The sequence below is a fragment of the Notamacropus eugenii genome, chromosome 3, assembly GCF_028372415.1.
Source record: "Notamacropus eugenii isolate mMacEug1 chromosome 3, mMacEug1.pri_v2, whole genome shotgun sequence".
NCBI classification, from domain to species: Eukaryota; Metazoa; Chordata; class Mammalia; order Diprotodontia; family Macropodidae; genus Notamacropus; species Notamacropus eugenii.
Window position 1 is genome coordinate 243,134,579 of NC_092874.1, and position 19,414 is coordinate 243,153,992.

The window sequence follows — 19,414 nt, forward strand, 5'->3', positions numbered from 1 at the left end:
TCCTGGAGCCCAACGGCCCCGTCCCACTTCCGACTTCCGGGCCAAAGCAATAGAACCCCGAGCAGCCTCGAAGCCCTGGCCAATCTAGCCCTAAGGTAATCGATTTCTCCTTCCCTAGTCCGGCCCTCCTCTGCGTCCCAGGAGGCAGGACCCTCAGGCTTTCCCACGGTCCTTAATAGTCCAGAATCAAAAGGAGAAACGGCTTTGCAGGCACCCAAGTAGTGCAAGGGATAGAGCTGGGTTTGGAGTCAGGCCCGAATTCCCATGTTGCATTTATAAGTGGAATCCGATTGACTTGGGAATTTCTGGATTACATCCTAACACTATACAGTTCTGCCTCTCATCCTTCCCCTAAAATCCCACCTATCGCGAGAAGCTTGGTCTTGCCTCTGAGATCATGCAAATTATCCCGAGTGTATCTTGTTTGTACGTGGCTGTTTACGGGTCGTTGCCCTCCGCTGATTCTCCCATTAGACTGGGAGCTCCGCGATCCTGGCTGCTGGAGGCTGTGCTCTGAGATGACCTCCTATTTATCCTGCTAATATCTTGTTTGTCCTCTGTGAGGTGCTGAATGCTAGACTTTCCTCCGAGATCCCATCCAGGTCCCCTCCACCCCGCCCCCATCCCCACTAGACTGAACTTTTTGACAAGTTACTTTGTATCATGTTTGTATCATCAGCACCTAGCGCGGCACCTGGCACATAGCAGACGTATAACTGCGGTTACTGAAGGAAAGAACGAAAAAGCATTTATGCTCTTACTAGTGCTAGCCACCATGCTGAGCACAGAGCATAAAAATATAGTTATCCCTTCCTCATGGAGACTATGTATCCTGGGTTGGCGTAAGAAGTTAAAGTTTAGAAACTCAGAAATGCATAAAATATATGTATAGTATTATATAATATAAACTAGTTTATCTTTCAGTAACATGATAATTCAGACTTCTCTGGTACAAAGGACTGTCCCTAATCCCCTCGTGGTGGAAGGGATAACTGTGCTAGCAATCTCTACCTTCTCTCCTCTGAAGGAATTTACATTCTAATAGAAGGCAAATATGTATAAGAGAGTAGTAGCTGAGGAGGGGGGTTTTGGACTGAGAGGTCTTTGGAATAATGTCTGTAGCCATAGGGTTCCAATTAAAGATCTTTTTCAGGAATGGTACGGTTGATTTGATTACTGTTTTCATTGCTGGAATTCTGTTGCCTTCCGTTTTCTAGCTATGAAAATCTGAGCCTCAGTTTTCTCATCTGTAAAAAAAATGGAAATAATAACCCTGAACTCACAGGGTCACTGTGGAAAAACAAATGAGATAACATTGAAAACACTTTGCAAACTTTAAGACATTATATGAAAGCTAGCAGTTTTATCAGTGGAAAATTACTTTAAAGAAGTCAGGAAGTCTGTTTAATAAATGCATCCTAAGGACCAGCAGACCTTTCCATCTTGATATCCTTATACACCTGTTATCTCTTTCATTTGAATGAGTTTCCTTGAGAATAGGGAGTGTCTCACTTTTCTATTGGTGTCTCTGAGACTTAACACAATGGTTTCTTTTAACTAAGAAATCATTTAACCAATGTAGTCAGATCTGCTATGACCTTGTTTTGAAAACATGAGTTTGTTCCAACAGGGTGTTCATATGACAAAACAACCGAAGCATAACGCTCATAATTTCGGTTTGCTTATATGAGATTACCTCCAGAGATACGAGAGGACAGTGCGTCACATCCCACTTCCACAAGCAACTTCAGGTCTTTGTTAAAGTGCACATTTATTGTATAACTTCTCATACAATAGGAGCTGGTAGCAGAAGTGGGCTGCTCTGTGCCCATGAAGCAAGGTCATAGTCATCATCTTTGCCAGCCAGGACCCAGTGAAAACCATGGTACTGGCCCAAGAAATCTGAGGCCAAGGTCACCACCACTACTGACTATATAATATTTATGTATTTCTTAACTATTTAACAGATATAAAACTCTGCTACTGTTTTTCTAATTAGGTTTCTATCTTTTTTTTTTTTAATGTGGCACTAATGAAGTCTTTGAGTGGTACTCCTTAACCCCCTTTTTTGCCCACTAGCTCAGTAATTTTAAGAAGCACATTCATGGTGTTATAGCAGAAATGACCATATTTATTAAGTACCTACTATGTGCCAGACATTATGCTAGGTACCTTCAAAGATGCAAATACAAAGAGTGAAACAATTTTTACTTAGAATGAGCTTAGATTCTAGTGGGGAAGATGAGAGAGAGAGAGACAGAGAGAGAGAGAGACAGAATAGTAAGAGCTTTTGCTGGCTGGGTTTTGTATTTTCTTTTCTCTGGGTTTTTTTTTACTCTATCTTCAAAAGGAACCATTGTTGAATCTGAATTCTACATGTATGTTTTACTATAACTGTGGTCTAAGTTTGGGTCCACTATTCCCATGTTTGATGTGTATGTTTGTGGGAGGGTGAGCCCCACATTATGAAATTTTTTGTACTATTCATGCCTACTATAGTATGTTAGATTAGTGCTTACTGTGTGCCAGATACTGTGCTAAGCTCTGGGAAAATGAAAAAAAACAAAAAGCAAAACAGTTCTGGCCCTCAAAGAGGAATTCTGGTGGGAAAGACAATTCAGAAAATGGAGCTGACAAGTGGGAGTTAAGGGAACTTACCCTTAAGTGGGCAAAATTGAGAAATATTACTGGGAATGGTGGGCTGAGCTACATTTGGAGTAAGTATGGCTAGCATGGGTGCTTCCTCAACTGGAGATAAGCTAACCAATCAGAGGAGATTGTAGAGACAGAGGTGTTGCCATCAAGAGACCATCATGAGAAGATACCAGGTGAAGGTCAAGAAGCTGTCTTTGCTTAGGGCTACTTATCTGCTGACTAACTGCTAATGGGAAGCACACGTATGGAGGTTCATGAGCTACATTATTAGAAGTGCAGCTTTATAGGGTCACTCCTGTAATATAAAATGGCACTTCCCCCCTGGAGGAGAACTTGCAGTAGCACTCACAAGTTGGTTCCCTAGCTACCTGCTACTTCAGATTTGTCAACTTTATAATAACAGAAAAGGGGGAGGGGAAAATGCGTGTGATGTGTAAACAAAAGGCACCAGTAATTTTTAAAAGTAATCAATAAACTTAAGGTACTGAGATCCTAGCAGCTGCATTATAACTGAAGACCAGCAGATAGTAGCAGAGATCATTCATTTATTTAAAAAAAACATTTACTAATCATCTGTGTAAAGGGCACTGCTAGGATACAAAGACAAAGAGAAAATTCTTACTGCCAAGGTGTTTCCATTGTATTGGGTGGAAACAGCATAGACATAGAGAAGTCAAAATAAAATATGTGCAAAATGTGGAAGCATATTAAAAACCTCCTTTTTAGTTTCTTTAGAAATATTAAGAAATATTACCTCCAGCTTAAAACACTTTCCAGACTTTTCCCTTTAGAAAAGTGCATAGAAAAAAAGCTAAGACCTTCTTTAGCAAAATGAATTAATGAACATAACCCAATTTAACTGTACTCTAGATAAGATCTTTATTTCCCCACCTACCTGAACTAATTTGGACTACTACCAACCTGAAGCAGGGTAGTGGTATCCTTTTTGGCATCCAACATTATAATGGAAAGGAATTCCTTTTAATTCTGAAGGTTAGAGTTCAAGAAAGGAACAGAATGGGTGATTATTCTGCAATGTTAACACCAACCCCTATTCTAATATATTATATACTTTTCCTTGTTTTAAATTCCTATAAATGTTACCTGAAATCATCCCGGGGCAGAAAGTCAGGTCAGAGAGCATGTGAAACCTTGGGAGTTTGGATATCTTTCTTGTCAAGCTAATAATTGTTTAGATACAGATTAACATTAAATAAAACTGTTTCGGGCAAACTCTAGCCTAAATCGCAGAGTGCAATATTAGTATGAATTTTTTTTCCTTTGGCAAAAGTAAACAAGAGCATTTTTGGGGGGAGGAGGCACTATGAGGATGAGTACTGTATAGGAGGATGTGACACTTGAGCTTGAACCTTGAAAAAAGGTAGGTGTTTTGTGGGATAGAGGTGAAGAGGGGATTCATTCTATGAAGAGGGCAGAGTTTGCAAGAGGACACAGAGATAGGAGGTGCAAGTTCCTGTTTAGGGAAAAGACTAAGCTCGCTTCTCTACAACATAGAGTACATGAAGGAAAGTCATGCATAACAGGCAAGGTAGGCTGAAGTCTGCTTAGGAAGGACTTTAAATATCAAACCGAAGGGTTTGTATTTTATCTCAAAGTGGGTGGGGGAAGTCATTGAAGCCGCAGGGTTAGACCTGTTCTCTAAGAATTTCAGTGTGGCAACAGATAGATGTCTTCCACATTCAGATGTCTCGTAGACCTTTGTCTATATTTCTCCTTTACGTTTATCTTCCTTTTTTGAATGTATCATAGTCGTGTATTATCATCCCCATCCTCCCACCCCCATTAGATTGTAAACTCCTTGAGAGTAGGGTCTATGATATACTTATTCTTGTATTCTCAGCATACTTAGTACAGGACACTTACTCATTGTTGGGACCATTTCCCTAGACTAAGTCTGCAGTATCTAAGAAACAGACTAAGGTAGTAAATAGACTGGGAAAGTAGGTGAATGCTTTTCTCAGCCCAGTTCACTTCCTTCATTGTCCCTTTTCTTTTGAGGTTAGTCTATTTAAAGTGGGGAGAAATGGAGTTATTGACTAAGCCAGCTAAGGGGAAGAGCTGGTAGAAGAATAAACATGCCTACATTTCAAAGGTGGGAGCCATTGAGAGGAGTCATTCATCTATAAGACTAACATGTTTGACAGCATCATCTACTGGTTACAAGTTGGCACTTGTCTGGGATATACATACTTACATAATACATACATACATACAAACATACACACCAGCGTGGATAGGGTGTTCAGGGAGGACTAACCCTACTGGTATGAGGACTTGTTGAGCCCTTTTCAGTGCTGCTCATCCACCTTTGGTGTTCTCCTGTCACCTAACCCTCACCTGTGGCTCCAGGTGAGCAGAAGCTACACCCTAGTAAAACCATCTCAGTAGATGAGCTAAACCAGGCTGAAGGTAACTGAAAAGCCTCCAACCCATTGATGAGGTAGGAGGGTATCTACCCAAAGCATGTGAAGACTTCCCCCAGTGGAATGGGTGGTAAGAACAATTTGTTCCAATGGTCATGAAGGCAGCTGAAGCAGTAACTGTGGAGCTTGGTCACACAAAAGAAATGCTGTGGTCATCCACTATATCCAGGGCCATTGCAGTCTTCTTGACTTATATCTTGCCTTTCGACTTTGATGACTGTGGAAGAGAGAGTGAGGCTGATGACTTTGTGCAACTCTGCCTCACTTAAATCCAATTCATAAGAATGTCAAAATATCTCCCTCATCATGTCATTGGCTCTCTTCCAAAATGAAGGACAAACAACATACATACGTGTGTACACCCATATACATGCCTACATATATAGAGGTATATAGATAAATTTTTTTTGCTTTGGAAATTTAGGTTCTGTTTTATTTTCTGCCTCTACTTAAATACAATTTCCTGCATCAGTGCTATCTGCATTGATGCTACCTGTACTACAAAATCTTGAGAGCAGGGACTATTTTTACCTTTCTTTGTATCACCAGTATTTGGCATGGTGCCTGGCACATAGTAAACTAATAAATGCTTGCTGACTTGACTAAATGAATCAATGAAGAAGCATTTATTAAGCTCTTACTATGTGCCAGGCACACAGTTAAGGATGATTCTTTTTTTTTTCCTTTAATGTTGAATTTAACCCCACATTGACTGCTTTTGAGGAAGTGTTGAATATTTAGTTTTTAACTTTAATTTTGCATTTTTTGGATTTTATAATATCAGTAACTAGCATATTCACTGTTTTGGGGGCTTTACTTCTTTGTCTGATGAGTTTGTAAACGACCACTTGATGGTTAGTGTGATGTTTAAAAAGTTCAAGAGACATAATTTCTGGGTAATTTAATAATTTTGTCAATAAGGCTAGCATGTTATTAATAAAAGTGGTCAGTGGCACGGTGGAATGTCAAAGACCTCTCATGGAGGTGGGCTTACAGCTTACATGCCCTTTGAAGAGCAGGTGTTCCTGAGAGTACCAGTCAACTCTGACTGATTCACAATGAGAGAATGAATATTATAATGAGAGGTGGGATATATTCCAATGAGGGTCTTGAGGTAAAAGAGACTTGGTCAAAGAGACTTAGCAATTTCTATATCACCTGTCTGATGAAAGGGATAATCCACATTTTCCCAGGTCTGTTTGAGTAAACACAAGCAGCAGGAATCCACCCATTAGCCTAAACTTAGAATTTTTTTACCATCTTTGATTAAATCTTCAGCCTGGGTAAGTTTTGAGAATGATTTCTCACATTGATTTCTGGATCAGGAAGTATAAAAAGGGGAGAACCTTGATCCTAATTTAATAATTAGTTATTAATGCCAGAGAGAAATAATCAATTCTCTCATTAATCAAATATTGAAAGTATGAAATTGTGAAAATTGAAAGATATTTCCACCTTCAGAACAATACTTGTTTGCTTGTTCAGGAAAAGGAATATAAAGTAGAAAAGACATGTAAGGTTGCCTGGCAGCTTTGGTGAGGAGAAATGCCATCACCCACCCTCCCATTTCCTCCCCAGCATGGGAAGTCTAGGAAAAGATAGCTCTATTTGCCACCAGCAGGGAACCAAAGAAAGACAGCAGCAGGGATAGAGTTACTCAGATTTTAAAGATTTACCGACTCATTAGTTCTTCATGCTCAGTAGCCAATAAGAGGATACTTCCATCATCTCAAAGGAACAAGATTATCAAGTCACACATGGTCAGCAAGAAGCAGTCAGGGAGTTTATCATCCACAAAGCCTGGCCTGAATAAGGAATCATGCCCTGTTCAAGCCTCAGTTATGGACAGATTAGATAAATATCTATTTTCCTAGGAATCTGGAGCACAGCACCTCTCACAAATTCCAAGTGGGTCTCTATCCTCAATATCAGTTTGGGTCAAAGTGAATTCACAGGCTGATATATCCTTCCCCAACACTTCCCCACCTGAAGGCAGGTGGTACATTTCCAACTCTAGCCAGTCAGAATTTTATAAGCCTCTCTTGGGTTAGAAACTTAAAATAACACCCCAATTTCCACTCAATTTTTTTTTCCTTTGGCCCCTTGGAATTCCCCTGGCAATAGCTGGGCAGGATTATTCAAATCACCCAGAGCTACTTCTCAGCCCATAGAGGGCTTCCTGCTGCTTTCCACCTGTGCCCTGAATTGGCCATCCTTACTTCGCTTGTATTACCAAATCAATCTCTGATTGCTTTGGTGATCCCCTCCAACACTGCGGATCATAGCCCATACTTGCTAGTAGTTCCCATGAGTCGTTTGTCCTTGTTGCCCATAGGGAGTCTACCCAATATGTTGAAGCCCTTCCTTATTTTCCTCTGAACACTTTTTGGATGCCAGAGGAGCACTCTGGTCATCTCTTAACGCCATGTGATCAGCCCATTTTCCCTTCCTATCACACAATTCTCTGATAATTAGCCTCTTCTATACCTCAGAGTTCTTCATTGGTAATATGTTGCACCCTGCACAAACCCACTACATATCCCTCCATTGCCCTCTGTCTGAGGCTCATTCTTAATTCTTCAGAGACAGTTAGATATCTCTTTGCCATATTCCAGTGCTGGTAGAATGTTTGCTTTTTACAAAATTGTCCTTTGCTTTCATTTTACTGGCTCTCAATTGGGACCAGTAAAGCTTTGTAATTTCTGCAAGGCAATTCAGCTCACTAATCTCATTCTGTTTCACTCTGGGCTCAGCTTATTGTTCATGTGTATCATCCTACTGAATATACATAGCGATGGTTGTGGTTGTGATATGTCCTTTGTTGTAGAAGAGGGCCATGGCATCAGAGAGATGATGGCATTAGTTTCAAGTGAATTTAATTAGAGGGAGGAAGGGCTGTGCAGTCACCAGTCTCATTTTCTCCTCCAGAGCCATCTGGGTCCAGTGGCCATATATGGATCAGGATGACTGGAGATGGCCCAAGATGCAGTGGGAGACTTTGGCCTTTTTAAGCTAAGTTCTTTTCAAGTTCTTACTTTGAATGAGGCAAAGCCCATTCAGTAAATACAACTTTTTAAGAAGTGAGTCAAGGGATGGCCCCTTTAATTAAAAAAAATTCACACTGGGAGGGGAAGACCCTCAGGGTTGCTGGTCAAAAGAGAAAGAGTTACTATATATGGACAAGCTCTGTAGTATATTCAACCAATGCATGTCAAATTCTGGTTGAGAGATATATATCATTTATCCACTTAGGCATTCCAATGTGGATGGACAGGTCAGACTCGTTGGATGACCTATAGATAGATATCTTTCAGGAGGCTTGGCAATGTTCTAAGGCTTCATGTAGTTATATAATGTCATTATATAGCCACCATCCACAGGAAGTCCCTGTCATATCTGGACCCACAGGGTCCCTGGACCCTGTACAGGTCCACATCTCTCTCTTTTATGCCTTGCTTGATATATCTTATAGGGTTTTAAAGGTTCCAAGTTGCTTTTATTTCCATTTTTTCATCTCCTTCTCACGAAGACATTTGTGAAGCAGAGGGTACAGGTGTTATCATCTCCATGTTACAGATGAAATGGAGACTCAGAGAGGTTACATTATTTGGCCAAAGTCATAGAGCCAGTTGCTAGCAGATCTGGTATGAGAATCCATACTATCTTGAGTGCTTTCCATAATACTACCTAGACTATGCATTTTACTGTGCTAAATCAATCGATATTAAAGCCTGCTGCTATTAAATGCCATGAATTATAGATTCAAAAACAAAAACAAGAGTCCCTGCATTCAAATATTAATACTCGAGAACAGCCCAGTGGGGCTAAAACACTTGCCAGCTCCTTTACAAAGTGGCCCCTCTCACCTCTGAACCCATGAATGTGGATGGGAGGGAGTAAAGCCTCTAAAAAGAAAAGTTGGGCTCTTTTCTCTCTCTCCTTCTCTCTCCTTTTCTCCTCTCCCTCCCCCTTTTTCTTTTCCTCCTTCTCTCCCTTTCCCTCTACCACATCTATGAGACCTGGGGGGAAATTATCTAGAACTTGGGCTATAGTATCTCCCCAAAAGAGGGAGTAGAAAAGCAGTAAAGATACAATAGTAAGTCAGTAAAGGAGGATTATTTATTTTCACACACAAAAGAAATGCTAAGCACAGAAGACTCCTAAGTGTATCTTAACAGAAAATCTTAAGTAAATAGCAGTGATTTATAACTGCTCTCCTGGGAGGTTCAGATTTAAACATTAGAAGGTCAAGTATTTTGTGGGACTGCTGAATCCGCATTTCACATTTCACCTTGGTTCTGTGCTATTGAAATAATTTTTTCCAGGACTGTATCTTCTAATAAGCCAAGATGGAGTAGACCCATCCTCTTGGCTGGTAGTCTGTCCTCTGTGATGTGGAAACTCCTCCTGCTTCCAGTCATTTCTGACTGAGAGACTGTTAAACTGAGACCTGTTAAAGACCTTAGCTTAAAAAGGCCAAAGTCTCCCACCAAATCCAGGGCCATCTCCAGTTGTCCTGATCTATATTTCGCTACTGGACCCAGATGACTCAGAGAAGAAAGTGGGGCTGGTGACATTGCACAGCCCTGCCTCACTTAAATCCAATTCACTTGCATGTCATGGCATCCCCTTCCTGATGTCATGGTCCTCGTCCAGAAGGAAAGACAAACAACAGCATCAAAGACTGATCAAAGACCAGGAATTCTGACCTCTCAGAATCATGAGGTCTTCAAGACCTCAGGATCATCAGCCAGTCACCTGTGGTCAGGGGAAAAATGTAGAAAAGGCAGCCAGCAGCCCACAGCCCATGCTTAGCTTGTCTCCTTGAGCCTATGAGATGCCACAAACAGCAGTGTGCTAGTAAATATTTAACAACCAGCTCTCTGGGGGGAAAGATGTCTGCAAGGACACACTTTTAAATTTAATCTCTATCATGAACATTTTCTCCATCTCTTCCTTAAATCAAAACAAAACAGTAAGTCAAACCCCAATTCATCCTCTGCAAATTTCCAAGGTGTAAATGCTCATACTGAAAATTTAAATTGTTTCTCCCAGTTCCAGCACATCACTGCTCAAGACCATCATGCTTTTGGAGTGTGGGAAAAGACGTGGCCTCTTTCTTCTCTCCTGGGAAGTTTAGTGATAGATGGTTTCTTGCTGCATAAAGAGAGTGAAAGAAGGAAACAAAAGGCAAAGTTACAATCTTTAAGATTCACTGGGCCAGGAGCATTTCTGCTCAGTATCCAACTGAGGGATTTCCTTCTCATCTCAAAGTGCAAGTCCTTTGTGACTCATCCAAATGGGTACCCAGAAGTTCCTAGGGCACTCAGCACATGATCTATGCAGGGTCACTACCCCATATGGAGTCGTGAAAAATTTGACAAGAGTAAAAGGTTTGAAAATCAAACTTGAAAGGAATCAGAGGTGTTTTTGGCAGCACTTGCCCATGTTACCTCGGCAACTTCATTGCAGCCTTGGTTCTGAATACAAAGCATGGGCACTTTGTAAGGTGCATGCCCTCAAGCCATGTAACACCAAAAGCCATAAAAAGGGGACACAAGTTGAAAAAGTTTAAGTGGCCCTGCTCTATGGAGTGTCACTTGTGAGGAACAGTAAGTAAGCTAGTATGGCTGGACCAGAGAGTGAAGTAATTGATTTGTAATTTATTTATTACGTAGTAAATTTGGAAAGATAAACTCAACCTAGATTGCAAAGACTTTTAATGCCAAATGGAAGCCCTTCTATTTGATCCTAAAGAGAATAATAGGGCAGCTAGGCGGCACAGTGGATTGAGACCTGGGATTGGAATCATAGGAATACTCATCTTTCTGAGTTCAAATCCAGCCTCAGATATTTACCAGCTGTATGACCCTGGGCAAGTCACTTAACCCTGTTTGCCTCAGCTTCTTCATCAGTAAAATGAGCTGGAGAAGGAAATGGTAAACTACTCTAGTATCTTTACCAAAAAAAAAAAAAAAAAAAAAACCAAAACAAAACCCAAAAGGGGTCACAAAGAGTTAGACACAACTGAAACATAATTGAACAATAAATAGCAGGGATTCACTAGAACTTTTTGAGCAGGAAATTGACATGGTCGGATGCTGACAGAGGAGACCAAAACAACATAATAGATGGTCCCAGGGTATGGAGTCAAAGACTCAATTTCCAGCGTATGTAAATGAGAAAATGAAATAGTGAATTAGTGATGATTGTGTCCAGCTATAGATATGTTGAGTTTGAAGTAGAGGCAGTACAAGGGAATAGAGATGAAAATTTGTTACTAGATTTGAGGGGAGATGTCAGAACTGAAATGTTGTTGTTCTTTGTCCTTCGTTCTCAAAGAGTTCCATGACATCAGGAAGGTGATGCCATGACTTACAAGTGAATTGGATTTAAGTGGGAGAGAGCTGTGCCAAGTCACCAGCCTCACTTTCTCCTTCTTAGGACTGAAGTATGAATTTAGAAATCATCCCAGTAAAGATAATTGTTGAAAACATGAAAGTAGTTGAAATTCTCCTAGGGAAATGAGTACGAGGAGAAGAAAACTTGCCCACTGTTAGGGGGCTATATGAAAAAGATCCAGGAAAGGAATCAAGATGGGTGGCCAGAGAGATAGGAAAAAAAATCAAAATAATGCATTGTCCCAGAGGTCAAGACAGAGGAGAATTTCAGGGAGAAAAAGGTAGTCAGTGATTCAGATTTTATAGTAAAGAGACTGAAGACTGGAAACTCCATCAGATTTTGCAATTCTATCATTTTCTTAATTGAAAAAAAAACTTTTTTTTCCTCACAGGGTTTTTGTTGTTCTCTACTATTTAAGACCCAAGGTGAAATCAACAAGCATTATTAAGTGCCAACTATGTGCTCAATGCTGGTGATTTTTTTAAAAGGCAAAGAATTTATTATCTAATGGAGTCAACAGGTAAACAACTATGGACAAAGAAGTGATAATGTTTAATATAAAATTTTGGAATAATCTCTTTGTTCTCTCTGAAGCAAACTCAGAGAATGCCTCTTCCTATGTCAGCAAAAGCCAGCCAAAGCTGACTCTGCATTCCTTGGAGACCTTTAACCTATGACATATCTTGAATAATGGGTCTTTCCTTTGTATCTTATTATCTATAGACACATACTATGTTATGACATATCTTGAATAATGGTAAAGAAAATATAGACATCTTAGGTCACAATTTCTATTGAACATTGTTTGCCCCTTCCTGTGTCAGTTATCTGTGGTGGGATTTCCTTCCTTGTCACCGAGACATATGTTTACCCAGCTTGGAATCTCAACATTTGATTGACATTACTTTGTTAATTGTCTTGTCTTACTAAATTTATGATTTGTTCAACTAGGAGAGTTCCTTTCTCATGGCAAAATGTATATAAGCCAGAAGATTTCTGCACTGGGTAGCCAGAACATTTCTGGCTCCATAATGCATTATGTAACTGTTTTCTTTAATAGGGAATTGACCAATTAATTAATTAAATCATAAAATGTATGCAATTAGCCTGTTGCCTTTCTTAACCAAGTTTTCAGGTCAACAGAAGAAAGGTACAAACTGGAGATAATCTCTAAGAGAAGGCACTAGCATTGAAAAGGGTGGGGAAAAGCTTCTTGCAAAGGTGTCATTTTAGTTGAGACCTTTAAAGAAAGTCAGAGAAGCCTGGAGAAGGAAGAGGAAATAAGGAAAGAGGGAATTCTGGGCATAGGGAAAATGCAAGTGAAAAGGCACAGAATCGGGTATGGAGCATCTTGTGAGAGAAAAAGTAGGGAGACCAGTTTTCAATTGGGAAGGGGGGGCAGTATCAGGGAGGAAAGGAAGGAGGCAGGGAAGAAGAAGGGAAGGGAAAGAGAGAAGAGAAGGAGGAGGGAGGGATTGGGAGAGAGAGAGAGAGAGAGAGAGGGAAAGGGAGAGAAGGGAGAGGGAGAGGGAGGGGGTAGAGATTCAGGATTGTTTTTAAGAGCACAGAACAACAACAATAAAAGATATCCAGGTTCTAATCCCTTCCCCAAAAGAAAAACCCAACATATCAAGAAACTACTACACATGTATAACTATTTACTAAATAATTGTCAACAGTTTTGTCTACAGTATGCTTTTGCTATGTAATGTGACAGGCCTACTTACATTCCAAGGCCTGGCTGACCTTGTTCACCTCTTGAAGTAATGGTTTCTTTGGGGGATTTATCCACTTTGTAGGGAAAACAATTTCCGAATCCATGGGAAGAAGAAAACAGTGTGTTTTTTTTATTTAAAGATTTATGCTTATAGCCTGCCAAAGGGCAAAGAGCTCCTATAGAAGAAGGAAAGTAAGCATTTTTCAAACATTACTGAAACCAGAACTCCTGCCCGAAAGAGTCAGCAATAGGAGCCCAGGAACAGTGACCAACATTTCCTGAAGCCAACAGGTCCTTGACTCAGGAACTGTTGGCAAATAAATTGAGCCACATTCTTTTGGTAAGAATTTCTCCACCTCACATTCAAATTTCTTAACAAACACCACCACAAAGCTAAACTTCTAGAGGAAAGGAACTGTGTACTTTAAAAATGAAAGTTTGTGTGTGTTTTTTTTTAAAGTGGGTGCTGATGTAATCCTTTTTGGTGTTGAAATCAAATTTTTTCAAACAAGATTTGATTTTTAAAATGTGTGTATAAGTATATATCTACATCTGTGTATGTGTGTGTGTACATACACACATAAATATACATATAATTGCTTATCCCTTCTTTCCTTTGATTCCTCCCTTGTCAGTCAGTCAGTAAACCTTTATTAAGGACCTACTATGCGCCAACCACTGTGCTAAGAGCCTTGAAGCAATGAAAAGCCAATTGACAAACGAAACCAATCTATCAGTTCAGAAGATACAATATTCTCTAGACCTGAAGGACAATGTGGTTCAGTGGGCAAAATACTGACTCTCTAGCCTAAGGACCTCAATTTACATCCCAGCTTGGCTATTTACTATCTTTGTAACCTTGGGCAAATTACTGCAATTTTCTTGGCTCAGTTTCCTCCTCAGTAAAATGAGTAAGCTAGATCAAAATTACCTCTAAGCTAGCTCTGTAGCAATGAAGCTTTAATCATAGGTCAGCTGTCTATTAGTGTTATCATGTACATTACTGCACTCATTGTGTCTAGTGTTCTGGGTCTACTTTCTTCACTTTACACCAGTTCATACAAGTCTTCCTATGTTTCTCTTAATTCCTCATGTTTTTCATTTCTTACTGAATTTGAATCCACTACATTCACATACCACAGTACGTAGAACTAACCATTCCCCAATTGATGGGCATCACTTTGTTTCAAGTTTTTTTGTTTTGTTTTGTTTTTGCTACCACAGTAAGGGCTGCTATGAATATATCAAGGATTTTTCTCTCTGTCTTTGTTATCCTTAGAATAAGTACTCCTTAGTGGTATCACACTTCCTCCGCCTCCTCGAATATTTCTAGAATGGTTGGACCAATTCACAACTCCACCAACAATGTATTAATAATCTGTCTTCTTACTTTCCCTGCTAACATTCTAATTTATCTTTAACATTTTAGTGGAATTGAGGTGAAACCTCAGAATGATTTTCCGTATTGGTGATTTGGAGCATTTTTATATGATTGTTATTCATCTGCATTTTTTGTTTTGGAGGCAATCAGGGTTAAATGACTTGCCCAGGGTCACATAGCCATTAAGTGTGGAGTGTTGGAGTGCTGCATTTGAACTGGGATTCTCCTGACTCCAGGGCCGGTCTTCTATCCATTGCACCACCTAGCTGCCCCAGTCATCTGTATTTCTTCTGCAAAATGTTCATATCAATTTGTTTGATCACTAATCTACATGAAAATTTAGATTAACTAAATTTTGGGAGGGAAGGGCAAAATAAGTAGAGAAGTATAATGAAAAGTTACTAAATAATGCAAAGAGGATGAGAGGATTATAAGATTTAGAGCCAGGAGGGACCCAATCCATTGCTGAATAGTTCTGAATTATTTTTTTGCCAGACATCATTCCAAAAAAAGGATTCAAACCCATCTCCTCAGAACTGAGGTAATTATACCTGGGGGTGGGGGTGGGGGGGTTGTGATTGCGCGAGGGTAGGGGCTGGACCTGGTTAATTTCTTGTGGTCCCTTCCAGCACTGGGATCTGCTAAGATCTGTGATTCTTCATAAATTCAGAGCATATGGCCAATGCCATCTGTCTGGTGGTCAAGTCTAATCAAATCTAAACCCCACTCTCCAATTATGTTTTGGGTCCAGTTTTAGTTCTTTTTCTGTCCGCGCCCCACCACAACACAAAATCTCCAGAATTCCCAACTCAGGCTGGAGATGAATGAAAGACGGGAGGGAAGTTTGGTTCCGTCCTCAGAAGTTCAGAGGTCGGGCGAGTTTCTCCAGCTGGGAATCTCTGCTCAGATGGAGCAATAACTCCAGTTTGCGTCATGGAGCGGACGTCGGTCCAGCTTCTGGCCTTGGCAAAGGTACCTCGCTGTTCCGACGGGAGTGATGGCCACAAGGAGGATTTCCGCAGTTGTGAAAGAGAACGCCTAGAGAGAGGGGTGGAGGAAACCCTTGCCTCTCCACCCTTGTTTCCCCTAGTCAGCCAAGCACCAGCAGGCAGCGGTGAGCAGGCGCTGGGGAGAGATGGCTTGGGCTCCCGCGGACGGGAGGAGAAGGCGCTGGGAGCCCGCAGCCTTCCCCGCCAGCCTGCCCCTGTTCGATCTGCCTCCTTCGCTCCTGGGCAGCTTCTGCTCTATCCTGGACTCCTGCGATGGAGCGCTGGGCTGGCGGGGACTCGGTAAGTGAGGGACCTGGGGCCCGCGGGCGCAGGCAGCTAGAAAGCAATTGGGGAAGTAGGGGGATTGGCCGAGGCTGAGATCTCTCTCGCGTCCGCGCGGTGGGGCTCGGAGAGGGGGCAGGTGAGGCGAGGCGGAATTCCGTTTCATTTATACCCAAATCGCCTCCCATTCTTGCCTTTTGAAAGAACTTTAACTACTCCCTAGGAGAGCTGCTCATCCCTTTATCATGGGTCAGAATAACCTTGGGATGTCTCTGGGAACTAAGTGGGCAGAAGGCACGCTTTTTTTAAAACTCTCTTGCCTTGCCCTATCCCGGCAAAATAAGTAAGTGATATTTTAAATCGGAAGGAACAATTTCCTCAAAACATTATTTTCATTTTTTTCTCCATTATGTGCACTCTTATTTGCAGGAGTTTCACAGACTTTTATGGTTTCTTCCACTCATTTTAATTCTTCCTTGCAACATGACTTAAGGTGAAAATGTATTTAATAGGAATGTATGTGTTGAACCTATATAAGATTGTACACCGTCTCAGGGAAGGAATGAGGAGGAAGGGTGGAAGAAGGAGGAGGGAGGGAAAAAAATCTAAGATATATGGAAGTGATTGTAGAACACTGAAAACAAATAATATAATTTAATTAATAAAAGGATACAATTCACTAAAGTAAAACAAAAACAGAAAAAAAGGTTTACAGATAATACTAATTTGCTTTCTTCTTCCCAAATTCCTTTACCCTTTTAAAGTTTCCAGTGCTACCTAACTCTTACAAGTTAAATTCCCTTTGGCAAGTTTAAAATGTTTAAACTTTATAATTGTACATTTGCTTACATAATTTTATATGTACATATAATTATGTATTTTATAATATGCTTATAATTGTAAGTACGTAGGCTTTCAACGTTTCTTAAATGTATTTCTTTCAGCTACTAAGTGCTCAATTCACCTTGTTATAGTGAAAAGAGCACTATCCAGGGGGACATAAGATCAAAGTCCCATTCTGCTACTTACTTACTTGTGTGACAGTGGTCAAATCATTAAAACTCTCTAGGCCTTAGTTTCTCCATCTGAAAGATGAAGAAATTAGGCTCCATGGCCTTTAGGATGTCTTCCACCCTGGCATCCATGATCCCAGGATAGAATGAAAGTTTCAGTTCATGGAAAGACTTTTAACTTTTCAATCTTATTAATTCATCTTTTTACCCTTTGCTTTAAAGAAAATGTGGAAAGTTGATTACCTGAATGTGTAGATTAGTCAATGTGGATAATATGGGTAAAAAAATTTTTTTCCCTTTAATAGTATTTTTTTGGCTCCATAGTTGTTTCTGCTTTGCATAGACAGTCATTGTATCCCCAGTTAATTAGTTAAAAGTAAATATATGTGTAGATATATGTATATATTTGATTTATCTGAAATAATACAAAATAAATTTATATACAGATGGATATGAGTCATAGGGAGAAGTTGCCTACTCGGTGAAGAGAGGTATAAATTCTGGGTCTCCTAGTAAAAATCTCAGACAAGGATCTTTTGTTAGTTACGAAGTGGGCAGATTTCTAGTGAAAATGGGGACTTTTCTTTCCCTTCCTGGTCTACCATCTCCTTCCTATAGTGTACAGTAGCTTAGACAATATTTCTACCTAAGGATTTCAATAGTAATACTTCAAAGGATCTGTGTTTTCGTCTGTAATGGGAATGACACTATAAATACAGGTTGAAGCCAGCCCCTTCCACACCTTAACAGGTTATCTTTGTGAGTTGATGCATCCAAATATTTTTTGTTTGTTGTTAACTAAACATCTGATAATAAGTATCTCTGAAATTAGCCAGGCTAGTTCTCAGATAACAGGCATCCTGGCTTTTATTCAAAACTTATATTTCCCTTATATAGCCTTCCAGAACCTAGGATCACCACTATGCCATCATGAGTTATTGAAGTAGAAATTTTGTAGGGATCTACTTGAGCCAGCTTGTATCAGTTCTTAAGAGCTGGTAGTAAAATTTTCAGCATAAACTTTTAAACCTCAGAAATCAGTATACCTATAAATCAGGGCTTGATTTATTGTTTCATTGTCTAATCTTAAGAAAATAATGGAGAAAATGTTAAAAATGCTGATTAAATTTGAAAGTGTCATGCATGTATTTCTGTCCACCCCCACCCCCCGGGAGAGCCAGTTGTTAAATATTTACCAGTACATCTTTGGACTTTGTGAAGCAAAGGAAATCACAGGGTTTGAGAGCTACAAGGGACTGTAAAGATTGAGTTGTTTAGCTTACCCAATGGTTAGTTAGTTGGTGACAAACTTTAGACTTCTTTATTCTTTGTCCTGTGTTCTCTACTCTACCCCACTCATTATTCTACCTTTTTTGGATATAATCATCCTTTATCTCAATGAGTAGTTTAATAAGCAGCAGTTTTTTCTGTAACCCTTCCATATACTCTTGAGGGCTGGGTCCCCAAGAGAGTAACTATCCTCAAGGTATTCTGTGGATCTTTACTCTTAAAACCCATTGCTTATGAGCCCCCACCAGTGCACTTACATCTGATAGAGAACCAGTAGCTCAAAGCAAAAGCATTCACTGAGATGGCATCAGAAGAGCAATAACAATAAAATATTCTTCTATAAACCTGGAGTACACTCTCCCATAACTGCACATGGAGTCAGCACAAAGAACAGGGTTAATGAAGAGACACACACAGGAAACACAAGTAGCCGAGGCAGCTCAGGTCTCTGACCCTGCAAGGTCCTAGGATCCTTTCTTTTCTTGAGATGTCATCATATTGCTTTCTTTGGACAAAGGAACACCACTGGGTAGCTTACTCAACTGGCTTCTTGAGTCTTCACCTCTCTGTAGCTCTACTCCCTACTGCCAGGGCTAATTCATTCTTGAATCCATGACTGGCTATCTTCTTTGCTATTGAAGGTAGCAGTGAGAAATCAGTCTTCAAGTGAATGAGGAGTGATTTTTTTCCTTCCTTAACTCTTTTCTAAGTGAATTTGTTTTTTGTTTTTGTTTTTTAAATCACTATGACCATAGGTAAGCCTTTGGCCAGCTAGTCAGTAGCTACCTCTAATTCTCTCCTTATCTCCACCTGCTGCCTCCCTGGCTTCCTTTAAGTCCTAACTACAATTTCATCTTCTATAGGAAGCTTTCCCCAATCCTTCTTAATTCGAGTGGCTTTCCTCTCTTGATTATTTCCTATTTATCCTGTATATAGCTTATTTTTGTTTGTATATATTTGTTTACTTGTCTCCCCTGTTAGATTTTGAGCTCCTTAAAGGCTATCTGTGGTCTCTTTTTGTATCCTCAGCATTTTGCAAAGTCCTTGGCTCAAAGAAGGCACAAAATGCATGTTTATTGGCCAATTACCTCCAACTTGCGGGAGCAACATCTTCCCCTTTCATTTACAGTTTTATCAGCTCTTTGTCCCTGTACTTGCCGGTTGACATTCTGTGATTTCGCTGACTGGGCTGAGGGGAAAGTCAGGTGATCAGTAATCCCCCATTCAACTAGGCCCAGTAC

The 19,414-nt window shown here is 40.2% G+C and overlaps 1 protein-coding gene across 2 annotated transcripts in view; it reads left to right on the top strand.

Annotated features, from left to right (window-relative positions):
• Positions 1-4: 4 nt before the first annotated feature.
• Positions 5-19,414, top strand: part of IRAK3 (interleukin 1 receptor associated kinase 3) — a 99,126-nt gene continuing 79,716 nt past the window's right edge. The window contains exon 1 of one of the 2 annotated variants that reach the window (XM_072655285.1): positions 5-95. Coding sequence is in view for 1 of the 2 variants with exons in the window: in XM_072655284.1 (XP_072511385.1) it covers positions 15,735-15,888 (154 nt within the window). In the remaining variant the exon portion in view is untranslated. Of the gene's footprint in view, positions 96-15,589; positions 15,889-19,414 lie in introns of those variants that run through there. The other variant, XM_072655284.1, reaches the window with a different exon arrangement.